At 41.0% G+C, this 17,066-nt stretch overlaps 2 protein-coding genes and 1 long non-coding RNA gene across 5 annotated transcripts in view; 1 reads left to right on the top strand and 2 right to left on the bottom strand.

Annotated features, from left to right (window-relative positions):
• Positions 1-1,125: 1,125 nt before the first annotated feature.
• On the top strand, positions 1,126-4,479 carry LOC113468694. Its single transcript, XR_003392355.1, has 2 exons — positions 1,126-1,283; positions 4,288-4,479. It is a non-coding gene; the product is annotated as an uncharacterized LOC113468694 (long non-coding RNA).
• A 2,933-nt stretch (positions 4,480-7,412) lies between these two features.
• Positions 7,413-9,740, bottom strand: LOC108252762 (longitudinals lacking protein-like). Of its 3 annotated transcripts, XM_017445336.2 has the most exons (3): positions 9,565-9,740; positions 8,243-8,498; positions 7,413-7,713 (listed from the first exon to the last, which is right to left on the bottom strand). In XM_017445336.2, the coding sequence occupies exons 2-3, from the start codon at positions 8,481-8,483 to the stop codon at positions 7,568-7,570; spliced, it is 387 nt and encodes a 128-aa protein (XP_017300825.1). In that variant the 5' UTR covers positions 8,484-8,498; positions 9,565-9,740; the 3' UTR covers positions 7,413-7,567. The 3 variants fall into 3 exon arrangements, with proteins under 3 accessions (XP_017300825.1, XP_026681601.1, XP_017300826.1); XM_026825800.1 differs by lacking the exon at positions 7,413-7,713 and having other exon boundaries at positions 7,723-8,498; positions 9,565-9,738; XM_017445337.1 differs by lacking the exons at positions 7,413-7,713; positions 9,565-9,740 and adding an exon at positions 9,198-9,260 and having other exon boundaries at positions 7,723-8,498.
• A 1,420-nt stretch (positions 9,741-11,160) lies between these two features.
• LOC103512291 (mitochondrial import inner membrane translocase subunit TIM50-C) overlaps positions 11,161-17,066 on the bottom strand; it is a 31,078-nt gene continuing 25,172 nt past the window's right edge. The window contains exons 7-8 of the mRNA XM_026825799.1: positions 11,896-12,019; positions 11,161-11,319 (exon numbers count right to left, since the gene is read on the bottom strand). Coding sequence (XP_026681600.1) covers positions 11,189-11,319; positions 11,896-12,019 — 255 coding nt within the window. The 3' untranslated portion in view covers positions 11,161-11,188. The remainder of the gene's footprint in view (positions 11,320-11,895; positions 12,020-17,066) is intronic.

Raw genomic sequence — 17,066 nt, forward strand, 5'->3', positions numbered from 1 at the left:
TGTTCGATTCCCAGCGGTGTCGAAGTTTTTGCACTCAGCCTCAAAATGACAATCAAGTAGCTACTTCAATCGAGTTTTATACTTGAAATTGAATCCATGGAAAGATTGTTGAAATCTATGGAAATTAGCGAGTATGCACTGAACAACGTGCTAGAAATCACCAAAGAGCTCAGTCGTCAGGTGACCGGCCTGACGAAATCCTGTGAGGACCTCCTGGACAGCCACTTCCAAGGGAATCACTCACTGAACATCTCTCAGGATACAAGCGAGGGCAGGCTGGTCCACGCCCTGTTAGCATACGAAGAACCAAGCCAGCGCACTCTGGTGGCCAAAGTTGAAAACCTAAGACTTGACGATGGGAAGAACAAAAAACACGCGGGGAGAAACTCTCTCCCCGGCGACCTACTGGAGTCGGAAGATCCCACCAGGTCGCCGGGCAGAGAGCTCGATCCCGCCGCGGAAAAAGACGAGGAGGCCAAGCGCGAAGCTCTTGACGGGAAGAAAGCTTCCGTCCCGGCGATTGAAAGTCACTGCGGGGGGTCGTGTGTTCACCGGAGAAAGCTGACCTGGGCCGAGTGCGCGGTGAAGGTGAACGAGAATGTGATGAACAGCTACAAGGTGTCGTATAATAAGATAAGGCTGATCAACTTGTTCAAGAGTTTTGCTCAGGAGTAAGTTGCGCGGCCACAACGGCGACCATCGACCATGGACCCTCGTCTAGACTATGGACCCCATCCAGACCATCAACCTTCCCACTAGTGTCCATAACGGAGCCAAGAACCTTCTGATATTTTATATATTTTTGAAATGAAGGGAAGTAACTCACACAATTCCTAGATATATACAAATGGTGGGATTCGAACCCGGGACCTTCCGCATGGCAAGCAAGCGCGTTACCACTGGACCAACCGTGCCCCCTATTTACATCTGTTTCCAGGAAACCCGACACGCACATTCAATCTCTCACCTACGCGCATGACCTGACTCATCTGCGCATTCGCGCCCTTCTCCTGCGCATCCTGGTTGCGTCTATTCACATTGCGCACCCTCCCTCCCCTCCTGCGCAACAAAATGGCGCCCCGAATGAAGGGGAGGGGGACAGGGTGGGGGTGTTGAGACTAACGGCGACCATCGACCATGGACCCTCGTCTAGACTGTGTCCATAACGGAGCCAAGAACCTTCTGATATTTTATATATTTTTGAAATGAAGGGAAGTAACTCACACAATTCCTAGATATATACACTTGAAATTTTGAAGGGTAGAATGTTATCAGAAATGTAGGTAAACGAAACCTTCGACTCACGCAGAAAAATACTCAGCTCAATTTCTTGATTTTCTGCGAGTCTGCGAGGGTTGGTATTGCGATTCATGGCGAGCCAATTAAACATGGCTAGAGACCATCACCCTGGTGTAAGGCTGATAAAAGAGATATTTTCTCTATTTTGTCATCACCTTTCGGCTATAGCTAAAGCCGCTAGAAAAGAACTATGGTCAAGGCTCTGTTGAGGACGGTTCTATTCATTAGCATGGTTTGTTTATTTTCTCTTGGGTCGGTACTACGCCATGGTCCATGGTCGGTTCTCCGTTGTGGACACCTACTAAGGCCGAGGAATAGTTTTCGTAGAGATTAGATGTGTGTTCTTGAGTGAGAAATTATCAGGACATGAGGTACTGGTAAACGCCAGGTCGCGGGTTTGATTCCCGCGCGGAGGCGGATTTTATCCTGTACGGATAAGCTTTGCTCTACCCGTCCAGTTAGTTTGGTTGGTAGCGCGTCTGTCTTGTAAGCCCTAGACCGCGGGTTCGATTCTCGCGCGGGGGCGGATTTTATCCTATACCGATAAAGTTCGTTCTCGGAGCGGCTGGCTTTCTCAAGTACCTTTGTAGTTTTCTATACATAGTCGGATATGAATATCAACTTGTTCAAGAGTTATGCTCAGGAGTAAGCTGCGCGGCCACAACGGCGACCATCGACCCTAGCCTAGACCATGGACTATTGACCCTAGCCTAGACCATGGACTATTGACCCTAGCCTAGACCATGGACTATTGACACTAGCCTAGACCATGGACTATTGACCCTAGCCTAGACCATGGACTATTGACCCTAGCCTAGTCCATGGACTATTGACCCTAGCCTAGACCATGGACTATTGACACTAGCCTAGACCATGGACTATTGACCCTAGCCTAGTCCATGGACTATTGACCCTAGCCTAGACCATGGACTATTGACCCTAGCCTAGACCATGGACTATTGACCCTAGCCTAGTCCATGGACTATTGACCTAGATCTAGATATCTCGAGTGTCTCGTTCTTATTTCCAAACCCTGTCTTCATTTGCCCGTTTCAGAACGCAGATCACCTGGTGCTCTCGTACAAGTTCGGCTCGTTCCTCAAGATCGACGAGTTTCATCGATTCCGCCAGCGCCTCAACAATTCCATCCACTACACTCTGTCCACTATTGAGAAAATGCTGTTGGACATCCTACACGTCACGTCTTATAATGAGGTAAAATATTGTTGGAGCACGTCAGCTCCCATGGTGTAGTGGTCACTGCGCTCACCTTGCACGCAGGAGACCCGGGTTCCATTCCCGGCGGGGTTCGAAGTTTTTTTTTCGGCTCTGTCCTTGGATTTCGGGGTGCACTCACCCTCGTAAGGACAATTTATTAGCCACTTTAATCGAGTAGCGACCAGTGGCGGCATTACCAGAATAAAAAAAAATAGATCCGTTGCGCTTACTTGGGTGATATTTCAAAGTCATAGAGCAGGAAAAATGAGGACCAACGGAATTTTTCTTTTTCTTCTACGACCTCTAGATCCTGAGATAAATCGATTTAAAAAATACCGGTAAATCGTGAACTTTGACGTCACGGCATACGCTCCTGTAGGCGATGACGTCATAATCATGACTCCCGCTTCGTTTGTTTGTGCGCAAGCGTTTCTGCGCATTTTGACGTGAAATCTGACGTCACAACTCTTTGAACAGCGTTCCTGCGCATTTTGACGTGAAATCTGACGTCACAACTCTTTGAACTCTTTCATTAGAACGGCAATTAAAAATTGAATTTTCGACCTTTTAAAGTTGGGTACTTTTTCGGAATTTTGACCTCATATTTGGATTTTTTACAACTTTTTACGTAGGAATCGACCTTTTATTAATAATATTTTCCCAATTGCAACTCCTCCATTGTTACTTTTTCGGAGTTTTGACCTCATATTTGGATTTTTCACAACTTTTTACGTAGGAATCGACCTTTTATTAATAATATTTTCCCAATTCCAACTCCTCCATTATAGGTGAGTCAGAAATAGTAAAGGAGGCTCTTAGTAATGCTGTGATATCCACAAAAATTGTGAAGAAGCTCTCAGCTTCACCACAAATAAATCATATAGGCGAGTCAGAAATAGTAAAGAAAGCTCTTAGTAATGCTGTGATATCCACAAAAATTGTGAAGAAGCTCTCAGCTTCACCACAAATAAATCATGATTACCTATTTCCCCCTCCCCTAACCATTTGTTGATCTTGACTATTGTAATGTCCTCTGGGTTTTAACTACAAATAGCGGTTATCTTATCTTATTAGCTTATCTTATTAGCTTAGCTTATTTTATCTTATTAGCTTAGCTTAGCTAAAGCTTGTCTTATCTTATCTTATCTTATCTTATCTCAGGTACCAACCTTAGTGGTGCAGTTGTTAACGCGTTGGACTTTTGATCTGGAGGTTGGTGGTTCGAGTCCAAGTCATGTCATTTATCTTATCTTATTAGGTTAGCTTATTTTATCTTATTAGCTTAGCTTAGCTAAAGCTTGTCTTATCTTATCTTATCTCAGGTACCAACCTTTGTGGTGCAGTTGTTAACGCGTTGGACTTTTGATCTGGAGGTTGGTGGTTCGAGTCCAAGTCATGTCATAAAATTTATCTAGGTGAAATAATCGGGGAACGATGTTTGTGACAAGCATTTAAATATGCTTAACACAATTAAAATTCCTTTTTTTTATCTTATCTCAGGTGCTGAGTACTGTGGAAACAATGGACGTGGAACCCCAGGTGGATAATATCCTGTGGGATGAGCTGGAAGATAATCGGGACCTGTCCGTGTTCAATACGTGTAATCCTAGTCATATGTGAGTATACCATCGACCTTCCCATCAGTGTCCGTAACGGAGCCAAGAACCTTCTGATATTTTATATATTTTTGAAATTAAGGGAAGTAACTGATACAATTCTTAGATACATACACTTGAAATTTTGGAGGCTAGAATGTTATCAGAAATGTAGGTAAACAAAACCTTCGACTCACGCAGAAAAAATACTCAGCTCAGTTTCTTGATTTTCTGCGAGGGTTGGTACTGCCGTTCAGGACGAGGTAATTAAACATGGCTAGAGACCATCACCCTGGTGTAAGGCTGATGGAAGAGATATTTTCTCTATTTTTTGTCATCACCTTTCGGCTATAGCTAAAGCCGCTAGAAAAGAACTATGGTCAAGGCTCCGTTGAGGACACTTCTATTCATTAGCATGGTTTGTTTATTTTCTCTTGGGTCGGTACTAGGCTATGGTCGATGGTCGTTTCTCCGTTGTGGACGCCTACTAAGGCCGAGGAATAGTTTTCTTAGAGATTAGACGTGTGTTCTTGAGTGAGAAATTATCAGGACATGCTTCTATTCATTAGCATGGTTTGTTTATTTTCTCTTGGGTCTGTACTAGGCTATGGTCGATGGTCGGTTCTCCGTTGTGGACGCCTACTAAGGCCGAGGAATAGTTTTCTTAGAGATTAGACGTGTGTTCTTGAGTGAGAAATTATCAGGACATGAGGTACTGGTAAGCGCCAGGTCGCGGGTTTGATTCCCGCGCGGAGGCGGATTTTATCCTGTACGGATAAGCTTTGCTCTACCAGCCCAGTTAGTTTGGTTGGCAGCGCGTCTGTCTTGTAAGCCCTAGACGGCGGGTTCGATTCTCGCGCGAGGTGGATTTTATCCTATACAGATAAAGTTCGTTCTCGGAGCGGCTGGCTTTCTCAAGTACCTTTGTAGTTTTCTATTCATAGTCGGATATGAATTTCCAATGTACCTATACATTACCTTACTTCAGGTGTGTTTTCCTTCCGGGAAACTGGATTTTATCCCGTACGGATAAGCTTTGCTCTACCAGCCCAGTTAGTTTGGTTGGTAGCGCGTCTGTCTTGTAAGCCCTAGACCGCGGGTTCGATTCCCGCGCGGGGGCGGATTTTATCCTATACAGATAAAGTTTGTTCTCGGAGCGGCTGGCTTTCTCAAGTACCTTTGTAGTTTTCTATACATAGTCGGATATGAATTTCCAATGTACCTATACATTACCTTAATAAAATAACAGATATACAAAGGTGTTTTTCTCAAGTCAATACTGACTTCGAAGAAAAACATGAACATGAAATTTTGCTCTCTACTCATCCCTGTCTCTCTCTCTCTCTTTTTGTTCCAGGAAGTGCAAGGCGCTCCTCCACCCTCGCGTCTGTTCTTCTATCTCTCTCACTCGTTCCTGCCGCACTTTCTCGCCCTATGAAACTTGAAAATGAACAACCCAAAACTTTTTGTGGGTTGTTTTGTTGTTTGCCTGAACAACATAAACTATTTTAAAATGGACTTGGAGATTTTTAACTTTGTACTCTCCATTTGGTGTTTACAGGATACAGGACTTTGTTCCATAAAACAATTTTGCTCTTGACATTTCACAACTAAAGTATGATTGTTTATGTAAAAATAAAGACTCAATAGAAAGTAAAAATACAATACTAAATATTACAAGGGTATTTTATGTGAAACAGAATAGTAAACTCCTTTCTTAACTAAATATTTTTCCGTTTTATGTCAGTTATACATTCTTACAAATTTCTTTTTCTAATATTTTGAAGAAGATTTCATTATTATTATCATTTTAATTTGATAAATAAAACAATTTTTTTTTTATTAACATTTTTTTTATTAAAACTTTAATAAATGTTAATAAAAAAAATTGATTTATTTATTTATTTTGTTACAATAGAGGTATTGGTATTAATTAAAAAATAAATAAAAATCCAAGGGTGATCCTGCTTTTTAAATTCAAAATTTCACCTGAATAACTCAAATTAATAAAATCCAAATGAAGGATGACAAATTAAAAGAGAAGTAATTTAATGCCCCAAGTGAGATGCCTGTTTGTTAACATTCTCAAATCAAATCATTTCTGGCAGTCTAGTGTTCATCAGAACGTCTTTCAAAATGAGATCAAGCCCATCACTTTATTGTTAAGTCATATTTTTCTTCATTGCTTTTTTTCTTATCCATGATTACATAAAACAAAGCTTCCAGAAATTGATGACAAAATTGTTCAGAAGACACCATCTTTGAAGTTTAAAATGTATAGTCGTATTTTATTATGCCTCTCTGTGCGCAAAAAGAGGCAGCACAGAGGTGATTTTCCACTCTTTGGGTGTAATGACATTACCAATTAATTAATTATCTATTTTGGGCGTCTGATATGAAGGTAGGTACATGAGAAGAGAAGAGATTGGAAGGGTTCAGAAATGAGAATATTGTTTTTAAATTCAAAATTTCACCTGAATAACTCAAATTAATAAAATCCAAATGAAGGATGACAAAATTAAAAGAGAAGTAATTTAATGCCCCAAGTGAGATGCCTGGTTGTCAACATTCTCAAATCAAATCATTTCTGGCAGTCTAGTGTTCAGAACGTCTTTCAAAATGAGATCAAGCCCATCACTTTATTGTTAAGTCATATTTTTCTTCATTGCTTTTTTTTTTCTTATCCATGATTACATAAAACAAAGCCTCCAGAATTTGATGACAAAATTGTTCAGAAAAGGATAAAACTAACGGAAGTGTCAAGGAAGATCCAGGAGAGGAGATTGCAGAGGTTGTTGAGAGAATGGAAGTGAGGGAGAGAAAAGGGGGGGGAAGAATTGTGTGAACTTGAGTGAGAAAAATTCAACAGGGCATGAGGTACACAATAGGGCTGCCTGGAAGAGACTGACAAGAAACGCCGACCCTATTTACGTAGGAAAAGGCTAGAAAGAAGAAGATGAGGTGCATTAACAATATTAACATGAATCTAATCAACAACAATTCCCCTTCGTTCCAGGTGCTCTACGTAGTGGAGTTGTACCTGCTGTTTTACCTCCTCGCCATGATAGTCGTATCCATGAGTACCATCCCTCTGTTTATTTTTTATATCGAAAGCCAGTACGCCATCCTAGGAGAATGATACCATCTTTGAAGTTAAAAAAACTTCAGATTGTACTTTGTCTTCAATTGCTACTATGAAGTTTTTACTGAGGAGGAAAAATTGTGGATAACACAAAAAACAATCAGAAGAAAAATATGCCTTTACTTGCCAAAACCATACCATGAAAAACAAAGAAATTTTCTCCCAATCTATCCTGTCTAATGAATTCTAGCTATCATGAATATATTTTACACACTTAGTTTGGTTTGTTTAGCAATAGAGGTACTTATTACGAGAGAATTCATGCTGATATTATACACTGCTTACATTGAAGCATGAGGTATTCGGTAGCTCACTAGCCCTCTCTTTTGACACTCGACTGTGGTGCTTCTGCTAGACCTTTGATTTTTAATCTGTCGGCTGTTTTCAAGAAGCTGGGAAGTTGGTCTTGTGACACATTCACTTCTCCAGCGTACATGAACTCAAGAATATCTGTCAAATGTTTGAAAGTCTTATCCATGATTACATAAAACAAAGCTTCCAGAAATTGATGACAAAATTGTTCAGAAGACACCATCTTTGAAGTTTAAAAAACTTCAGATATGTACTTTGTTTTCAATTGCTACTATGAAGTTTTTACTGAGGAGGAAAAATTGTGGATAACACAAAGAACAATCAGAAGAAAAATATGTCTTTACTTGCCAAAACCATACCATGAAAAACAAATTTTCTCCCAATCTATCCTGTCTAATGAATTCTAGCTATCATGAATATATTTTACACACTTAGTTTGGTTTGTTTAGCAATAGAGGTACTTATTATGAGAGAATTTATGCTGATATTATACACTGCTTACATTGAAGCATGAAGTATTTGGTAGCTCACTAGCCCTCTCTTTTGACACTTGACTGTGGTGCTTCTGCTAAACCTTTAATTTTTAATCTGTCAGCCGTTTTCAAGAAGCTGGGAAGTTGGTCTTGTGACACATTCACTTCTCCAGCGTACATGAACTCAAGAATATCTGTCAAATGTTTGAAAGGTACGTCTTTCAGAATGATGATTGGGTGTTTACTTGGATTTTCTTCGAGTAGTGTTTTGAAGTACGGACTGCAAGCTGACAAAACCATTTTGTGTGCCTTACATGTTTGTCCTTCACAGGCAAGAGTGACGTCGGTAAATGAGTTGTCGTTACGCAGGTGCTTGAATGATGTGACCATATTGGACTGGAAATCGTTCCATTTTAGATAATACTGTTGCTGTTCTCCGTTCATTTTTGTTTTGCTTATCTGGAAAATAAAATAAATGATTAAGGTACTGATCAGGGGTAGGTACCTAATGTACAACCTCCAGCCTAAATGAATTAAATGGAAGTCTTTAATTTTATTTGACATTCAGAGAGAGAAAACACTGAAGGAACTACTTGATTCCCAAGCTTGAACAACAAAGTACATTGATATCTTGCAAGGTCTCTTTGAGAAATTGAGTTTGTTGTGTAACATAGGTACTGATCAGGGGTAGGTATTTAATGTACAACCTCCAGCCTAAATGAATTAAACGGAAGTCTTTAATTTTATTTGACATTCAGAGAGTGGAAACACTTAAGGAACTACTTGATTCCCAAGCTTGAACAACAAAGTACATTGATATCTTGCAAGGTCTCTTTGAGAAATTGAGTTTGTTGTGTAACATTATTTGAATTTCTGGTGACTCTCATCATCAGAAGAAAGTGAGGTAAAGTGTAATTTCTTCCTTCCGCTAACTTGTTTGATGTAAATAAATGAGGCCTGTTTAAACTGTTGGCATAATGGGACTTTTTAGTCTTAGCCGACAGTATAAATAAGGTATATTCAGAAGAAAGTGAGGTAAAGTGTAATTTCTTCCTTCCGCTAACTTTTCTGAAAACTATCAGGGTACTTTCTCTCACAAGCTTTGGTTTCCTGATTGCAATCCAAGGATGCTGTGAGCTTGATATCAAACATACGTACCTTTCAGGTGATTGACCGAACAGAGAGAGTTTTCTTTCAAAAGTTCACACTAGAATTATCATCTTTAATTGAAGTCTTTAATTTTATTTAACATTCAGATAAAGGAAACACTGAAGAAACTATTTGATTTCCAAGCTTGAACAACAAAGTTCATTGATATCTTGCAAGGTCTCTTTGAGAAATTGAGTTTGTTCTGTAACATTAATTGAATTTCTGGTGACTCTCATCATCAGAAGAAAGTGAGGTAAAGTGTAATTTCTTCCTTCGGCTAACTTTTCTGAAAACTATCAGGGTACTTTCTCTCACAAGCTTTGGTTTCCTGATTGCAATCCAAGGATGCAATGAGCTTGATATCAAACATACGTACCTTTCAGGTGATTGACCGAACAGAGAGAGTTTTCTTTCAAAAGTTCACACTAGAATTATCATCAATGCTACAAATAACTTTCAAATTTCACACTAGATTCGGTCAAAAGCTCAAACTTTCAAGAGGAAATGAAAGATGAAACTTTTTGGAAAAAATGGAAACAAAAAACCAAAACAAGCCAAAAGTTCCGAACGAAACATCAAAAATGGGGATGTACTTGAATCGAGCGTTCATCAAACTTCCACAACTTTTTTAGCTCAAAACAAGCCAAAAGTTCCGAACGAAACATCAAAAATGGGGATGTACTTGAATCGAGCGTTCATCAAACTTCCACAACTTTTTTAGCGCGCGCGAGTTTAAAAATTTAGGACGCGTTCACAATTCCAACTTCGCGTTAAATTTTTACTTTCTATTACCTCTATGATCTTCGTTTTTTTTTCTTTTGTTTTTAAAGATTTGAGTTTTTAAGATAGGATCAAGCTTTTGTGGGTAGTTTAGGGGTCCTTTGCAGTCATTTTTTTAGTTATCTCTACACTACATTTATAGGTATCTCTACACTCTACCTACCATGAGAAGTGGTTCCCCTGTTGTTTGCAAGAGTCGGGTTATTTGACAGCTAGGTCATTTTACCTACCTACCATAAATAAATGAAATAAAAAAATATTAATCAAAGAAATAGGCACTTATTAGGTGTTTATAACTAGAAACAAAGACTCTCTATTGGTCAAGCAAATGGATAAGTATGAGTACATAATCAATGGTATGTACAATTTAAACAGGTAAAATTATCTAATTTTTATTTTATTCAAGAGGTTTGATGGAGGGAACTGTAACTGCCAAGGTCTTATAGTTCCAATTTACAAAAGTCGAGGAGAGGAGGACAGGATAGGAGAAAGCCAGCCGTTCCAAGAACGAACCTTATCTGTTAAGGATAAAATCCGCCCCGGGCGGGAATCTTCGCGACCAAGAAAGACACGATTGATTCCACGAAGGAGGTATGAATTTTCAACTTCAGTACCTTGGCCGCCAAAGCATATTCCATGGTGGCGGAATCTCCCTGGTGGAATAAAAACGTACGATAATAAAAGACAGCTTGGTATAGCTCTTCTCTTGGTTTCTTCAATGGAGCAGTTGTAAATGGGTAAAAATTATAAATAAATGGTCGATTCCTATGTAAAAAGTTGGGAAAAATCCAAATCCGAGATTAAAACTCCGAAAAAATAACTGTAAAAGGTCGAAAACTCAATTTTTATTTTCAGTTCTAATGAAAGCGTTCAAATATGTGTGACGTCAGACTTTACGCAGTTGTTTTTTTCGTTCGTTAGGTAGCGCCACTATACAAGCACGCTAGCGGAGGAGCAGAAAGAACTGCGCAGAAACGTATGCGCACAAATATATTAATGCGTTGCCTACGAGGGAGCTTTGCTGGGGACATTTGATGTGACGTCATTGCCTACGGGAGCGTATGCCGTGACGTCAAAGTTCACGATTTACCGGTATTTTTTAAATCGATTCATCTCGGTATCTAGAAGTCGTAGAAGAAAAAGAAAAATTCCGTTGGTCCTCATTTTTCCTGCTCTATGACTTTGAAACATTACCCAAGTAAGCGCAACTGATCTATTCTTCAAGCACTTGGAACTTCAGGAAGCTCAGGTAGTTTTCGTTGCGAGTCCCTAAAGTTTTCCAAGGGATCCGAGAATTGCTTGTAGTAACTCAATATCTGTCGCACATCCTCTGGACTCTTCTCAGCTACGTCTGAAATGAATAGAGCAGAATAAACTAATGGGTTCGATTCCCGCCCGGGGCGAATTTATTCTCAACAGATAAGGAGGTTTGATAGAGGGAACTGTAACTGCGAAGGTCTCATCGTCCCGAAAGCGAAGAGAGATGAAAGACAGGATAGGAGAAAGCCAGCCGTTCCGAGGACGAACCTTATCCGTTTAGGATATAATCTTCCACGGGTGGGAATCGAACCCGCGATCTATCGCTTACAAGGCAGACGCGCTACCTGCCAAGCTAACTAGGCTGGCCTATCATATTTCAAAAGTCAGCTTACTTAGCTAGCTGAGTGGCGTATATGTCTTGTATGCGCTAGTTCGCGCGATCGATTCCGGCCCTTTGCGACATAACCTCGGTTGTTAAGCTTTGTCCAAAACATTGTCCACCGGCTGTCGATCGACGAAGACTATGTTATCGAGGCAGTATGGACGGTTCAGATCGACGGCCGGTCGACTATGTTTGGACACACCTTTAGACCCAAAATGAAACTTAAAAACATCCATGTTTACTCCCAGAGGCCATCATTCTAATAAATTCCCTGTCTGTACTTACTCTTCAAGAAGGCAACCAGTTCCACCAGAGTATTATCATCATCGTTACCATCCCATTTGGGTAGGATGAGCGAATTTTCCGGTTGTAAATGAACCACATTAGGATTCCAATCCACAACGATCACCTGACAACAGAAAAAGTAACATGGAATTTCACTAATTAAAAAAAAAAAAAAAAAAAAAAAAAAAAAAAATCAAAAATCCCAAATGTTGTAAGGGGGGTTTTTTGGGGCCAAAAGCAAATCGGATGAAACTCACGACAAGTGGGAACGGGCCTTGAGTTATTATTATTGTAACTTCTACACTTGTAACTTTTATTCCATACTCCCGTGGAATGAAGCCCAGGATGTAAAGTCTTCTAGGAGCAGAGTGTCCACTCATCGCCAAAGCTTTGTGTCTGTAGCTTTTGACAAGCTAACACATTCTCAGTTTAGCGTCCCTCAGGGAGACGAAATTTTGCCCCATATTACATTCGCGCTTTAATTTTTCGCGGAACTTTCGTTAAATTGGAATTTGTCATTTTATTAGAGTTTATAGAAAAGTTTACAAAAGTAAAATTTTAAATTATTTTAGTTACTATTTTTTTTCGGTGTCTATGAAACAAATTTCTTTCGTTCCCTAAAAGTTAAAAAAAAAAAAACTTCACAGTTATACCAAAGTGATAACGCACTTCATTATATTTTTGTTTGCTCCCTCTCTTAAAATAGATGTATGCAATTTCACATCACTGTGGTGTGGCCTTTTTACTTTCCTTATCCTATACGAAGGAAAGTAATGTAATCGGGTAAATTTTTTAGATCTCTATTGTAACGTTCTAAGAACACATAAAAAAAACATGGCATACCCCCACGCTATAAACACACTGTGCAAACTATTCGACTACATTGGCTACACGAACCGGCACACCTCAAGTCGGCTGCACAAGGTCAAAACCATCTACTCCGTCTGTTTCCACTGTCTCTACATCACCTACTTGGTCTCCCATTTCATCTCAACAGTCACCCTTAGATCTCTATTGTAACGTTCTTAGAACACATAAAAAAACATGGCATACCCCCACGCCATAAACACACTGTGCAAACTATTCGACTACATTGGCTACACGAACCGGCAAACCTCAAGTCGCCTGCACAAGGTCAAAACCATCTACTCCGTCTGTTTCCACTGTCTCTACATCACCTACTTGGTCTCCCATTTCATCTCAACAGTCACCCAATCCATTCGCTACCTTCCCGAGTTCCTCCAACGTCTAGTGGAAGACCTAGCCATCAACTCTTTCTATTGGGAATGCACGTTCTATTTGATCAACTATGCCGAGATCCAAACGTTAGTCCAACGCATGGAAAAATCCTTCAGTACGGCGAACCGACGAACCGTTGAGAGCGCAAACCGAAAAGCAACTCTGACGGTGGTAACGTTTACGATTCTGGGAACCGTTGCGCTATCCGGTTCCATTTCACCGCATGGAAAAATCCTTCAGTACGGCGAACCAACGAACCGTTGAGAGCGCAAACCGAAAAGCGACTCTGACGGTGGTAACGTTTACGATTCTGGGAACCGTTGCGCTATCCGGTTCCATTCTGGAGACGTACTTCCCGGTATCCCAACAGGAGCTGGATCTCCTGGGATACATCTATAACAGGAAGTTCCCTCAGCGAAGACTGGTGTCGACTTTTTGGATACCGTTTATTGACGAAAGTGAGGCGTGCTACTACCAGGTACTTTACTATTTAATAGATCAGTTGCGCCTACTTGGGTAGTGTTTCAAAGTCATAGAGCAGGAAAAATGAGGATCAACGGAATTTTTCTTTTTCTTCTACGACTTCTAGATCCCGAGATAAATCGATTTAAAAAATACCGGTAAATCGTAAACTTTGACGTCACGGCATACGCTCAATTATCTATTTTGGGCGTCTGATATGAAGGTAGGTACAGGAGAAGAGAAGAGATTGGAAGGGTTCAGAAATGAGAATATTGAGGCGGAGTTGTGGAGTAACGAGGTTGGACAGGATCAGGCATGAAGTCATAAGGAATAGGATAAAACTAACGGAAGTGTCATGCGTTAATTTTTTACTTTCTATTACCTCTATGATCTTCGTTTTTTTTTCTTTTGTTTTTAAAGATTTGAGTTTTATGGATAGGATCAATCTTTTGTATCAAGATCAATCAAGCTTTTGTAGGTAGTTTAGGGGTCCATTGCAGTCATTTTTTTAGTTATCTCTACACTACATTTATAGGTATCTCTACACTCTACCTACCATAAGAAGTGGTTCCCCTGTTGTTTGCAAGAGTCGGGTTATTTGACAGCTAGGTCATTTTACCTACCTACCTACCATAAATAAATAAATGAAATAAAAAATATTAATCAAAGAAATAGGCACTTATTAGGTATTTATAACTAGAAACAAAGACTCTTTATTGGTCAAGCAAATGGATAAGTATGAGTACATAATCCATGGTACAATTTAAACAGGTAAAATTATCTAATTTTTATTTTATTCAAGAGGTTTGATGGAGGGAACTGTAACTGCCAAGGTCTTGTTGTTTTAGGTAGGAAAGGGCTAGGAAGAAGAAGATGAGATGCATTAACATGAATCTAATCAACAACAATCCCCCTTCGTTCCAGGTGCTCTACGTAGTGGAGTTGTACCTCCTGTTCTACCTCCTCGCCATGATAGTCGTATCCATGAGTACCATCCCTCTGTTTATTTTTTATATCGAAAGCCAGTACGCCATCCTAGGAGAATTCATCGAGAAGATTGGCCACATCCATAGGGATGCCAAAGGGAATCGGATTGTGTACACGGATATAGTGAGGAATGAGAGTGTGTGTGTTTGTGAGGACAGACTTAGAAAGGGTTTCAGTGAGGACAGACTTGGAAAGGATTTCAGTGAGGACAGACTTGGAAAGGATTTCAGTGAGGACAGACTTGGAAAGGATTTCTGTGAGGACAGATTCAGCAAAGATTTCAATGAGGACGGACTCAGCAAGGGTGTTTTTGAGGACAAGGATTCGAGAGTGTGCGTGTTTGTGAGGACAGACTTAGAAAGGATTTCAGTGAGGACAGACTTGGAAAGGATTTCTGTGAGGACAGACTCAGGAGGGATTTCAATGAGGACGGACTCAGCAAGGGTGTTTTTGAGGACAAGGATTTTCCACTCAGGAAGGATTTAAAGAGGAAAGCGAAGTTAGAAGAGATTTACCAGGAAGACTACTGTCGTCAGATTGTCAAGTTCCATCAGATGATTGTTGGATTTCAAAATCAGGTAATTCTTCTTGTTCTTCTTCTTCTTGTTCTTCTTCTTCTTCTTCTTCTTTCTAGCCTTTTCTACTTAAATACGATCGGTCAGCGTAAAGGTAGGTACGCGTCAAGTCATAGGTACAACTTTTTCTTCACTCAACTGTTTCTCCTTCGTGTTTAACGCCCCGTAGCCAGCCAAATTGCCAAAGGTGATGATGGTTATTGTTCTTGTTTTAATGGCTTAGCTGAAGTCGGGGGTGTTATGGCCTCCCACCGGTTCACTTAGATGGTCCTGAATCATGTACGATCAACCATCGAGAGGACTTTTGCTTATTCTTTAAATACGGAGAGAACCCTTTGAAGAACTGCCAGCTAGCTGGGCTAGTTCGAGTTTCGCCGGTCTGCTCCCTATTTCGGTCAGCGTAAAGGTAGGTACGCGTCAAGTCATAGGTAGGTACAACCTTTTCTTCACTCAACTGTTTCTCCTTCTTGTTTAACGTCCCGTAGCCAGCCAAATTGCCAAAGGTGATGATGGTTATTGTTCTTGTTTTAATGGCCTAGCTGAAGTCGGGGGTGTTATGGCCTCCCACCGGTTCACTTAGATGGTCCTGAATCATGTACTATCAACCATCGAGAGGACTTATTTGCTTATTCTTTAAATACGGAGAGAACCCTTTGAAGAACTGCCAGCTAGCTGGGCTAGTTCGGGTTTCGCCGGTCTGCTCCCTATTTATAGTTCCTCAGCTAGACGCTAGTATACTCCTGTTTAACGCAACTTAGCCACCCAGATTGACCCAGTTGTCCCCTTCCTTCCAGCTATTCTCCACCTACAAGCCATACTTGCTCATCAAGGTGCTCCTGAACAATGGTATGCTCGCCCTCTGTATGTACCAAGCCTCGACCAACCCCACCGACATATCCCCTAGTCGCGTCTTCAAGCTGGTCTCCGAACTGGTTTCCATCGCTCTCGAATTCTTCTTCATCTGCTACTGTTCCGAGCGAATGGACAGTTGCAACGTGCGACTGAGGAGCTCCGCCACCCGGGTAGCGTGGGAAAGCGTCTCGCCGCGCGTGCGCAGGACGATGTTAGTACTCCTCAAGATGGTTGGCGGAGGGAACCACCTGGCGTTGTACTGGTTGACCCAGTTGTCCCCTTCCTTCCAGCTATTCTCCACCTACAAGCCATACTTGCTCGTCAAGGTGCTCCTGAACAATGGTATGCTCGCCCTCTGTATGTACCAAGCCTCGACCAACCCCACCGATATATCCCCTAGTCGCGTCTTCAAGCTGGTCTCCGAACTGGTTTCAATCGCTCTCGAATTCTTCTTCATCTGCTACTGTTCCGAGCGAATGGACAGTTGCAACGCGCGACTGAGGCGCTCCGCCACCCGCGTAGCGTGGGAAAGCGTCTCGCCGCGCGTGCGCAAGACGATGTTAGTACTCCTCAAGATGGTTGGCGGAGGGAACCACCTGGCGTTGTACTGTAAGAGTCTGGTGATCGGCTGTCGGTATTATTTGGACGCCGTGAAATTGGCGCTATCGTTTGCCAACTTTATGAGGCTGCAGTCTTCCAGGAAGAGGCTGGACTGATGACCGGGGAAATTGCGGATGGCACAAGGAATGAAGATGATGTTCTTCTTATTGAGGTGAGGTTTTCTAGTTCAAAGAATTTTCTTGGAAGCTTAATATTTTAGCTGAGGAAAAAATCCTCTATTTGTTGTTTTTGTTGTTGTTGTTGTTGTTGTTATTTTAGCAGCTTTTGACGAATGGTGATGGCAGAAAGACGACAGACGCCGACGGAAGAAAATGTATTATCTTCGGAGAATAAAGGAAAGTTAAAAAAAAGAAAAGATGAGTGTTTCACCACCGTCTTTAGTTCTTCTTCTTCTTCTTCTTCTTCTTCTTCTTCTTCTTCTTCTTCTTCTTCTTC

The sequence above is a fragment of the Diaphorina citri genome, unplaced genomic scaffold, assembly GCF_000475195.1.
Source record: "Diaphorina citri unplaced genomic scaffold, Diaci psyllid genome assembly version 1.1 scaffold820, whole genome shotgun sequence".
Classification (NCBI taxonomy): domain Eukaryota; kingdom Metazoa; phylum Arthropoda; class Insecta; order Hemiptera; family Psyllidae; genus Diaphorina; species Diaphorina citri.